Source organism: Triticum aestivum, chromosome 4A (genome assembly GCF_018294505.1).
Source record: "Triticum aestivum cultivar Chinese Spring chromosome 4A, IWGSC CS RefSeq v2.1, whole genome shotgun sequence".
In the NCBI taxonomy this organism is placed as follows: domain Eukaryota; kingdom Viridiplantae; phylum Streptophyta; class Magnoliopsida; order Poales; family Poaceae; genus Triticum; species Triticum aestivum.
Window position 1 is genome coordinate 628,418,611 of NC_057803.1, and position 12,285 is coordinate 628,430,895.

A 12,285-nucleotide genomic window follows, 5' to 3' on the forward strand; every position below is an offset into this window, starting at 1 on the left:
GATTCAAGTGATTGTTGTACTCAGACAATCTGAGCACAAGCTCAACAATTGAGCTTCTCTCCTTAGTTTGCAGGCTAAGAAAATCGTCGGAGGTCTCATACCTTTTGACGTGGGCACGAGCCTGAAATCCCAATTTCAGCCCTCGAAACATCTCATATGTTCCGCGACGTTTCGAAAAACGTCTTTGGTGCCTCTACTCTAAACCGTTTAACTGAAATATCACGTAGTTATCAAAACGTGTATGTCCGATGTTCACAACATCCACAAACGACGTTTGGGGTTCAGCACACTGAGCGGTGCATTAAGGATATGAGCTTTCTAGTGTCCGCATAATCGCTACTGTCAACTTTCAACTATATTTTCTCTAGGAACATATCTAAAACAGTAGAACTAAAGCGCGAGCTACGACATAATTTGCAAAAAGGTCTTTTGACTATGTTCAGGATAATTAAGTTCATCTTATGAACTCCCACTTAGATAGACATCCCTCTGGTCATCTAAGTGATCACATGATCCGAGTTAACTAGGCCGTGTCCGATCATCACGTGAGATGGACTAGTTAACGTCGGTGAACATCTTCATGTTGATCGTATCTACTATACGACTCATGCTCGACCTTTCGGTCTCCGTGTTCCGAGGCCATGTCTGCACATGCTAGGCTCGCCAAGTTAACCCTAAGTGTTTTCGCTGTGTAAAACTGTCTTACACCCGTTGTATGTGAACGTAAGAATCCATCACACCCGATCATCACGTGGTGCTTAGAAGCGACGAACTGTAGCAACGGTGCACAGTTAGGGGAGAACACTTCTTGAAATTTTGTAAGGGATCATCTTATTTACTACCGTCGTCCTAAGTAAACAAGATGCATAAACATGATAAACATCACATGCAATCAAATAGTGACATGATATGGCCAATATCATTTTGCTCCTTTTGATCTTCATCTTCGGGGCTCCATGATCATCATCGTCACCGGCATGACACCATGATCTCCATCATCATGATCTCCATCATCGTGTCTTCATGAAGTTGTCACGCCAACGACTACTTCTACTTCTATGGCTAACGCGTTTAGCAATAAAGTAAAGTAAGTTACATGGCGTTCTTCAATGACACGTAGGTCATACAAAAAATAAAGACAACTCCTATGGCTCCTGCCGGTTGTCATACTCATCGACATGCAAGTCGTGAATCCTATTACAAGAACATGATCAATCTCATACATCACATATATCATTCATCACATCCTTTTGGCCATATCACATCACATAGCATACCCTGCAAAAACAAGTTAGACGTCCTCTAATTGTTGTTTGCATGTTTTACGTGGCTGCTATGGGTTTCTAGCAAGAACGTTTCTTACCTACGCAAAACCACAACGTGATATGCCAATTGCTATTTACCCTTCATAAGGACCCTTTTCATCGAATCCGTTCCGACTAAAGTGGGAGAGACTGGCACCCGCTAGCCACCTTATGCACCAAGTGCATGTCAATCGGTGGAACCTGTCTCACGTAAGAGTACGTGTAAGGTCGGTCCGGGCCGCTTCATCCCACAATACCGTTGAAACAAGATTGGACTAGTAACGGTAAGCATATTGAACAACATCAACACCCGCAACTACTTTGTGTTCTACTCGTGCAAAGAATCTACGCAATAGACCTAGCTCTGATACCACTGTTGGGGAACGTAGCAGAAATTCAAAAATTTTCCTACGTATCACCAAGATCTATCTATGGAGAGATCAGCAACGAGTAGAAGGAGAGTGCATCTACATACCCTTGTAGATCGCTAAGTGGAAGCGTTCAAGTGAACGGGGTTGATGGAGTCGTACTCGTCGTGATTCAGATCACCGATGACCAAGTGCCGAACGGACGGCACCTCCGCGTTCAACACACGTACAGCCCGGTGACGTCTCCCACGCCTTGATCCAGCAAGGAGAGAGGGAGAGGTTGAGGAAGACTCCATCCAACAGCAGCACAACGGCGTGGTGGTGGTGGAGGAGCGTGGCAATCCTGCAGGGCTTCGCCAAGCACCACGGGAGAGGAGAAGAACTTGGGAGAGAGGGAGGGGCTGCACCAAAGGCATAAGGTGTGTTTGGGAGACCCTCCTACCCCACTATATATAGGGATCCCAAGGGGGGGGGTGCGCCAGCCCCTAGGAGATCCAATCTCCAAGGGGGCGGCGGCCAGGGGAGGAGTCCTCCCCCCCCAAGGCACCTAGGAGGTGCCTTCCCCTGCTGGGACTCTTCCTTTAGGGTTTCCCCAGGCGCATGGGCCTCTTGGGGCTGGTGCCCTTGGCCCATGTAGGCCAAGGCGCACCCCCTACAGCCCATGTGCCCCCCCGGGGCAGGTGGCCCCACCCGGTGGGCCCCCGGGACCCTTCCGGTGGTCCCGGTACGATACCGATGACCCCGAAACTTGTCCCGATGGCCGAAACAGGACTTCCTATATATAAATCTTTACCTCCGGACCATTCCGGAACTCCTCGTGACATCCGGGATCTCATACGGGACTCCGAACAACATTCGGTAACCACATACAAGCTTCCTTTATAACCCTAGCGTCATCGAACCTTAAGTGTGTAGACCCTACGGGTTCGGGAGACATGTAGACATGACCGAGACGTTCTCCGGTCAATAAACAACAGCGGGATCTGGATACCCATGTTGGCTCCCACATGTTCCACGATGATCTCATCGGATGAACCACGATGTCAAGGACTTAATCGATCCCGTATACAATTCCCTTTGTCTAGCGGTATTTTACTTGCCCGAGATTCGATCGTCGGTATCCAATACCTTGTTCAATCTCGTTACCGGCAAGTCACTTTACTCGTTCCGTAACACATCATCCCGTGATCAACTCCTTGGTCACATTGCGCATATGATGATGTCCTACCGAGTGGGCCCAGAGATACCTCTCCGTTTACACGGAGTGACAAATCCCAGTCTCGATCCGCATAAAACAATAGATACTTTCGGAGATACCTGTAGTGCACCTTTATAGTCACCCAGTTACGTTGTGACGTTTTGATACACCCAAAGCACTCTTACGGTATCCAGGAGTTACACGATCTCATGGTCTAAGGAAGAGATACTTGACATTGGCAAAGCTCTAGCAAACGAACTACACGATCTTTGTGCTATGCTTAGGATTGGGTCTTGTCCATCACATCATTCTCCTAATGATGTGATCCCGTTATCAACGACATCTAATGTCCATAGCCAGGAAACCATGACTATCTGTTGATCACAACGAGCTAGTCAACTAGAGGCTCACTAGGGACATATTGTGGTCTATGTATTCACACGTGTATTACGATTTCCGGATAATACAGTTATAGCATGAATAAAAGACAATTATCATGAACAAGGAAACATAATAATAACACTTTTATTATTGCCTCTAGGGCATATTTCCAACAGGCGCCCCCCTGGGAACCCTATATATAGAGGGGGGGAGGGAGGGCAGCCGCACCCATGCCCCTGGCGCCTCCCTCTCCCCTCCAACACCTCCTCCTCCTCCGTAGAGAACGGCAAAGCCCTACTGCGGTGACTGCTGCATCCACCACCACGTCGTCGTGCTGCTGGATCTTCATCAACCTCTCCTCCCCCCTTGCTGGATCAAGAAGGAGGAGACGTCACGCTGACTATACGTGTGTTGAACACGGAGGTGCCGTCCGTTCGGCGCTAGGATCTCCGGTGATTTGGATCACGTCGAGTACGACTTCCTCATCCCCGTTCTTTGAACGCTTCCGCGCGTGATCTACAAAGGTATGTAGATGCAATCCGATCACTCGTTGCTAGATGAACTCATAGATGGATCTTGGTGAAACCGTAGGAAAATTTTTGTTTTCTGCAACGTTCCCCAACAGTGGCATCATGAGCTAGGTCTATGCGTAGTTCTTTTTGCACAAGTAGAACACAATTTGTAGTGGGCGTAGATGTTGTAAACTTTCTTGCCGCTACTAGTCTTATTTTGCTTCAAGGGTATTGTGGGATGAAGCAGCCCGGACCAACCTTATACGTACGCTTACGTGAGACCGGTTCCACCGACTGACTGTTGGGTTTCGTAGTAATTTCAAAAATTTTCCTACGCGCACACAGGATCATGTGATGCATAGCAACGAGAGGAGAGTGTTGTCTACGTACCCAACGCAGACCGACTGCGGAAGCGATGACACGACGTAGAGGAAGTAGTCATACGTCTTCACGATCCAACCGATCAAGCACCGAAACTACGACACCTCCGAGTTCGAGCACACATTCAGCTCGATGACGATCCCCGGACTCCGATCCAGCAAAGTGTCGGGGAAGAGTTCCGTCAGCATGACGGCGTGGTGACGATCTTGATGAACTACAGCAGCAGGGCTTCGCCTAAACTCCGCTACAGTATTATCGAGGAATATGGTGGCAGGGGGCACCGCACACGGCTAAGGAATCGATCACGAGGATCAACTTGTGTCAACTTGTGTGTTTAGAGGTGCCCCTGCCTCCGTATATAAAGGAGGAGAGGAGGGGAGGCTGGCCGGCCAAAGAGGGAGGCGCAGGAGAGTCCTACTCCCTCTGGGAGTAGGATTCCTCCTCCAATCCTAGTCCAACTAGGATTCCTCGGAGGGGAAGGGAGAGAGGGGGGCCGGCCACCTTCTCCTAGTCCTAATAGGACTAGGGGAGGGGGAAGAGGCGCAGCCACCTTGGGCTGCCCCTTTCTCCTTTCCACTAAGGCCCATGAAGGCCCATATGGCTCCCGGGGGGTTCCGGTAACCTCCCGGTAACCCGGTAAAATCCCGATTTCACCCGGAACACTTCCGATGTCCAAACATAGGCTTCCAATATATCAATCTTTACGTCTCGGCCATTTCGAGACTCCTCGTCATGTCCGTGATCACATCCGGGACTCCGAACAACCTTCGGTACATCAAAATGCATAAACTCATAATATAACTGTCATCGTAACCTTAAGCGTGCGGACCCTATGGGTTCGAGAACAATGTAGACATGACCGAGACATGTCTCTGGTCAATAACCAATAGCGGGACCTGGATGCCCATATTGGCTCCTACATATTCTACGAAGATCTTTATCGGTCAGACCGCATAACAACATACGTTGTTCCCTTTGTCATCGGTATGTTACTTGCCCGAGATTCGATCGTCGGTATCCAATACCTAGTTCAATCTCGTTACTGGCAAGTCTCTTTACTCGTTCCGTAATACATCATCTCACAACTAACATATTAGTTGTAATGCTTGCAAGGCTTATGTGATGTGTATTACCGAGAGGGCCCAGAGATACCTCTCCGACAATCGAAGTGACAAATCCTAATCTCGAAATACGCCAACCCAACATCGACCATTGGAGACACCTGTAGTACTCCTTTATAATCACCCATTTACGTTGTGACGTTTGGTAGTACCCAAAGTGTTCCTCCGGCAAACGGGAGTTGCATAATCTCATAGTCATAGGAACATGTATAAGTCATGAAGAAAGCAATAGCAACATACTAAACGATCGGGTGCTAAGCTAATGGAATGGGTCATGTCAATCAGATCATTCTACTAATGATGTGACCTCGTTAATCAAATAACAACTCATTGTTCATGGTTAGGAAACATAACCATCTTTGATTAACGAGCTAGTCAAGTAGAGGCATACTAGTGACACTTTGTTTGTCTATGTATTCACACATGTATTATGTTTCCGGTAAATACAATTCTAGCATGAATAATAAACATTTATCATGATTATAAGGAAATAAATAATAACTTTATTATTGCCTCTAGGGCATATTTCCTTCAGTCTCCCACTTGCACTAGAGTCAATAATCTAGATTACATTGTAATGATTCTAACACCCATGGAGCTTTGGTGCTGATCATGTTTTGCTCGTGGAAGAGGCTTAGTCAACGGGTCTGCAACATTCAGATCCGTATGTATCTTGCAAATCTCTATGTCTCCCACCTGGACTAGATCCCGGATGGAGTTGAAGCGTCTCTTGATGTGTTTGGTCCTTTTGTGAAATCTGGATTCCTTTGCCAAGGCAATTGCACTAGTATTGTCACAAAAGATTTTCATTGGACCCGATGCACTAGGTATGACACCTAGATCGGATATGAACTCCTTCATCCAGACTCCTTCATTTGCTGCTTCCGAAGCAGCTATGTATTCCGCTTCACATGTAGATCCCGCTACGACGCTTTGTTTAGAACTGCACCAACTGACAGCTCCACCGTTTAATGTAAACACGTATCCGGTTTGCGATTTAGAATCGTCCGGATCAGTGTCAAAGCTTGCATCAACGTAACCTTTTACGATGAGCTCTTTGTCACTTCCATATACGAGAAACATATCCTTAGTCCTTTTCAGGTATTTCAGGATGTTCTTGACCGCTGTCCAGTGATCCATTCCTGGATTACTTTGGTACCTCCCTGCTAAACTTATAGCAAGGCACACATCAGGTCTGGTACACATCATTGCATACATGATAGAGCCTATGGCTGATGCATAGGGAACATCTTTCATATTCTCTCTATCTTCTGCAGTGGTCGGGCTTTGAGTCTTACTCAATTTCACACCTTGTAACACAGGCAAGAACCCTTTCTTTGCTTGATCCATTTTGAATTTCTTCAAAATTTTGTCAAGGTATGTGCTCTGTGAAAGTCCAATTAAGCGTCTTGATCTGTCTCTATAGATCTTAATGCCTAATATGTAAGCAGCTTCACCGAGGTCTTTCATTGAAAAACTTTTATTCAAGTATCCCTTTATGCTATCCAGAAATTCTATATCATTTCCAATCAGTAATATGTCATCCACATATAATATCAGAAATGCTACAGAGCTCCCACTCACTTTCTTGTAAATACAGGCTTCTCCGAAAGTCTGTATAAAACCAAATGCTTTGATCACACTATCAAAACGTTTATTCCAACTCCGAGAGGCTTGCACCAGTCCATAAATGGATCGCCGGAGCTTGCACACTTTGTTAGCTCCCTTTGGATCGACAAAACCTTCTGGTTGCATCATATACAACTCTTCTTCCAGGAATCCATTCAGGAATGCAGTTTTGACATCCATTTGCCAAATTTCATAATCAAAAAATGCGGCAATTGCTAACATGATTTGGACGGACTTAAGCATCGCTACGGGTGAGAAGGTCTCATCGTAGTCAATTCCTTGAACTTGCCGAAAACCTTTTGCGACAAGTCGAGCTTTGTAGACAGTAACATTACCATCAGCGTCAGTCTTCTTCTTAAAAATCCATTTATTCTCAATTGCTTCCCCTGCTGATGGTGCTGCTTCCCCTGCTCCCTCGCCCAGGAGGTCAGGACCGCCGACGCCTACCGGATTGTGCACTGCTTCGGCGGAGATGATGACGACCGAGAAGAACATCCCAGCAGCAGCTCCCGGGTCCAGATGCAACGACCACTGAGGTTTGCAGGTGTTTTTGCTTCGGATAGTGGGGTGACCAACATCAACCCCAGTATCAGTATAATACCCTCTGCTGTGCCTGTTGGGATACATAAACAGCAAGTAAGATGTATGGCAGGCTAGATCACTAGGCTTAACTGTACATCTGAAAATTCACCCCCTTTTTTTTGCATTGTTGTACATGCCAACAAGGCAGCACGCATGAAAATGCAGTTTGGGGCACCCTTGTTGGGCAAAATATCAGTACAGAGTTTGTTTGCAGCAGAACAAAAAAAGAAACAAAAAACAGGAAATGCGCCCACCGTGGGGCTCGAACCCACGACCACAAGGTTAAGAGCCTTGCGCTCTACCAACTGAGCTAGACGGGCTTGCTGAGTGCTTGCTTCCAAGTAGATATATAATCTCTGCCATTCACGTGCACAAAGAAGAGATTATCTGCAGTTTCTCTCTCTCTCAACAAAGAAGAGATCACCTGCAGAAAATGAGGGGGGAAAATATTATGATGGATCAGCACAATGCTTCAAAGAAATGAAAGCCATGATGGCATCTTCAGAAAGCTCTGTCACCGAATGAATTCGAAGAAGAAAGAGAAGTGCGATGCCCCTTGGCTCCAGCGCCAATAGGACCATGGAATCTACTCCTACTAGAGGAACAACCCCTGACCGATAGAGAAAAATTATGCCCCTAGCTGGTTATCCCCGACAAATAAAAGCACACACATTTTACAAATGATGATCAGATTTTTCTAATAGCTTGTTCCTGTTGCGCCTCAAATGCACGCCTTCTCTTCATAGTTAGGGCTGCCGCAGGGATCCCAGGAATTTCTCGCTGAACAAGTTCCTGATATCCATCATCTCTTGCAGTAAGAAGGTAGCATTAAGCCGCTAATGATGCTTTTGAACAGAAAGCAACTAATTATGTCAAAAGAAAGGTTGAGAAAATGGACAGATTACTATGATGGTTAAGAGTCTAACTTCACTTGCTGATTAGCTTTTCTAATCTCCAGGATAGGGAAGTGCGCAGGATCATATTTGAGACACCATTTCATTTCATCAACTGGACTATCTGATAGTTCAGAATTCTACAACTGATGATACTAAGCATGTACCTCTGGGATTTCTACTAAAAATGCAAGTTATATTTGTGTTATTTTAGCTTGACTGCGTACCAAATCCTTTGTAACATTGTTAATAGTTTCCTGTGACCTGGAGCGAAAGCACTAACGCCAACAACAATTCAGTGTCATCTTGGTTTGCAAATTGAAACCTACAGAATCAGATCTTGTTTAGATCATACCATCATTATACTGAATTTGCTTGATTTGGAAGAATAGCACATTTACATGCCTTGAGATTTTCCTTTTGACTTCATGACACAATCACTTTGGATAACTCTTTGTGAGGGCAAAACTTGCAGGAACATAGAAACTTGGCACCTCAAAGGGCATTCTGTTGAAGTTCTAAATGCTCCACTATTGAAGGCATGCAACTGAATGACTGATACAAGACAAAACTGAGAGGTCATGTACCGGACTGTAGTATTGCTGTCACCAAAAATCTCCACAGCTGCATTGCCCATTCTTGAAATGATGAAACCTATTGGCATCTCTGACGATTATATCCCTTCTCCTGACTAAGCTCATGTACTTGATAACAGTATGGCAATCTCCACACACACGGAGATTCTTCGTAACAAAAATGGTCTTATCTTCACTAAGTGTGAGGACACCAAAAGCTATTGCTAGCTTTTCGCTGTGATAAAGAAGCGCCTTCTCCTTTTCCTCTTCCTCAAGATCTTGGAGAACAAAACTTGTATCAGCCTGGTAACCCAATTTATTAATATCTACCAGGATGTTATCCAGCTCTTGATATATCTCAGGTGACCGTGGATGAGATCTGTCCCCGCCAATAAATGCATGCAGAGAGCCATTTATCTCGATCCAACTGCAGCCAGGGCTCTTCTTGAACCCCTTCTCCTTCTGTATTATTCGAACTTCTGCTGCCTCGTCAAATCTCCCAGCGGCGCTGAACATGTTGGACAACAGAACAAAGTTACCAGTCCCCTCAGGTCCTAGTTTCTGGATCATCCTAGCTACTTGCTTTCCTAAAACGATGTTCTTATGAACCCGGCAAGCTGCAAGCAAGGCTCCCCATACACGAACATCTGCTTTCATTGGCATGCTCTGGATAAACTGATAGGCTTCATCAAGGAAACCCCCCCTCGCCAAAAGATCAACCATGCTGATATAGTGCTCCATCCTTGGAGTTATACCATACTTATGTGCCATCATGTGAAACCAGCGTTTCCCTTCAGTCACGAGCCCGGAATGGCTGCACGCCGAAATTAGGCAAATGAATGTGACGCCATCAGGTTCACAAGCGTGATTGTTCATGTCCAAGAACAGCGCAGTGGCTTCTTTCCCGAGCCCATGGATTCCGTATCCCGCAATCATAGTATTCCACGACACAATATCCCGAGCTGGCATGACATCAAAGATCTGTCTGGAGAGATCAATCCTTCCACACTTTGCATACATATCCATCAAGGCATTGCAGATAGAGGTCTCTGGTGCCATTCCACGAACTATGACGGAACCATGGCTGCACTTGCCATGCTGCAAAGCCGCCAGGTGTGCACACGCTGGGATGAGTGACACCATTGTGGCAACATCCGGCTGTACGTTGCAGGCCTGCATCTTCCTGAAGATGAGAAACGCTGCATCCGCCATGCCATTCTGCACATATCCTGATACGAGCGCACTGTAAGAGACCGTGTCCTTGGCCGCCATCTCATCAAAAAGGGCAGTAGCTTCGTCGATCAACCCAGCCTTGGCATACATCGAGAGGAGCGAGTTCCCGGCGGTCAGGTCAGAGTGGAGGCCAGATTTCGCAAGCAAGACATGAAGCTGTTTACCGATGTGGAGATCAGCCAGGCTGGCGCAGGCTCTGAGAGCGCTGGCGACGGAGGTCGGGGAAAGGAAGCCCAGTCCTTGTGCCAGCATGTCCTTGAACAGACCGAAGGCCTCCGTCATCCTGCCGCAAACCACAAAACCTCCAATGATGGCGCTCCAAGTAACATCGTTCCTGATGGGCATGGCCTCGAAGACCCTGCGTGCGTAGAGCAATTCCCCGCACTTTGCGTACATGTCCAGCAGCGCGGTGCCGACGAGCACCCCGTCCTTGTCGTGGAGAGAGGCACGGACGCTGTAGGCATGCACCGACTTTCCTTGACAGAGCGCGCTCTGCTGGGCGAGCAGCGGGAGGAGGGCGACGAGGGTGGAGGCGTTGGGCCTGAGGCTGGCGCATCCCTCCTGCATGCGGAGGAGGCACTCGAGCGCGTGGTGGTACATGCCGTGCAGCGCGTAGCCGGCAAGCATGGCGTTCCACGCGACGGCGTCCCTGGCGGGCATGGCGTGGAAGACGGCGGCGGCGGGGACGAAGCGGGCGCACTTCATGTAGAGGTCGATGAGGGCGGTGCACACGAAGAGGTCGGCGTGGAGGCCCGCGCGGGCGGCGTGGCGGTGGATGGCACGGCCCGCGCGGAGGTCCTGGAGGGCGGAGCAGGCCTTGAGGACGAAGGGGAAGGTGTACTTGTTGGGCGGGCAGCGGGCGTCGCGGAGCATGGCAGCGTAGAGGACGAGCGCGCCGGCGGCGTGGGCGGGGCCGCGCCAGGAGTAGGCCCGGATGAGGGAGTTGTACGCGCGGGCGTCCGGGTCCGGCATTCGGTCGAACAGGTGGCGGGCGCGCGTGAGGTCGCCCCGGCCGATGTGGTCATCGAGGTCGAGCTGCTGCTGCTGCTGCTGCTGCTGTTGCTGGAGGTGGCATGGGTCGGAAGGTGGCGCGGCGGTGGAGAGGAGGCGGGCGGCTGCCGGAGGAGGAGGCGGGCGGCGTGGTGGTGCGGCGGCCGGTTTGAGTTTGGTGGCGGGAAGTCGCGGCCGCATCGCATGGTTTCTTTGGAACTGGACGAGACCAGAGAGGAAAGAGAGAAGACTTTGCTTCGTTACGTTTTTTTAGCACACTTTCTTTCGTCTAGTGGCCAGAAAGGGCCCATGCTTTGTCTGCTTGGGCCACTTTGGTTAGTATATGGGTCCAAGTCCTCGTTTAACCAACCTTTTTCTCTAAAAATGTGGGGTTTTTTAACTACATTGACAAAGTCACTACAGATGCATTTATATATATACAAGAAAAAAAGATAAAATCACCACAGATGCATTTATTTATTTATTTATTTATTTATTGGGGAGGGAGACCATCATGGCTAGCTTTATTAATATCAAACAAGAATTACATCGTTCACTAGTTGGGGAATTGAGAACCCAGGAGGTTCATGCATCTAACTTGTCTGACACTTATTACAAAAACTGAACTTAGGGCTCATTCGGTTTGGAGGATTTCATAACGTAGGAATTAGGACTGGTATAGGAATTTTATAGGATGGCACTTGCCACCCTAAGGAATTGGCTCGCCTCGTTCCTACGCGCAAAATGAGCTTTGAGTGGATGTGTAATTTTCTCCAAAAACACAGGAAATGAATAGTATTCCTACGAAATTCCTATACACATTTCCTACAAACCGAACACATCTATAGAAAATTTCCTTCGGGATCCTTGTTCCTATGTGTTTTCTATGAAAATCCTCCAAACCGAATAGGCCCTTAGCTAGCTCATCATGGGCTACTGAATTTGCTTCACGAAAGCAATGAGCAAAGATGACCACATATGCATTTACTTATACAAGAAAAAAAAATGGTTTCACTGATGTTTCCCCTTTCAGTTTTGGGAAGGTTTCGGAAGATTCCGCTGTTTTTTCTGTGATTTTCTAGCTGTTTTCTTTTGGTTTTCATTATTTCTATTTTTTG

The 12,285-nt window shown here is 47.5% G+C and overlaps 1 protein-coding gene and 1 non-coding gene across 2 annotated transcripts; both read right to left on the reverse strand.

Annotated features, from left to right (window-relative positions):
* Window positions 1-7,162: 7,162 nt before the first annotated feature.
* On the reverse strand, window positions 7,163-11,412 carry LOC123087748 (pentatricopeptide repeat-containing protein At3g16610). The gene is made up of 2 exons (XM_044509848.1): window positions 8,725-11,412; window positions 7,163-7,900 (listed from the first exon to the last, which is right to left on the reverse strand). Exon 1 carries the CDS (start codon window positions 11,366-11,368, stop codon window positions 8,975-8,977), a length of 2,394 nt encoding a protein of 797 aa, XP_044365783.1. The 5' UTR covers window positions 11,369-11,412; the 3' UTR covers window positions 7,163-7,900; window positions 8,725-8,974.
* On the reverse strand, window positions 7,724-7,796 carry TRNAK-CUU (transfer RNA lysine (anticodon CUU)). The gene has a single exon. It is a non-coding gene; the product is annotated as a tRNA-Lys (tRNA).
* Window positions 11,413-12,285: the final 873 nt, after the last annotated feature.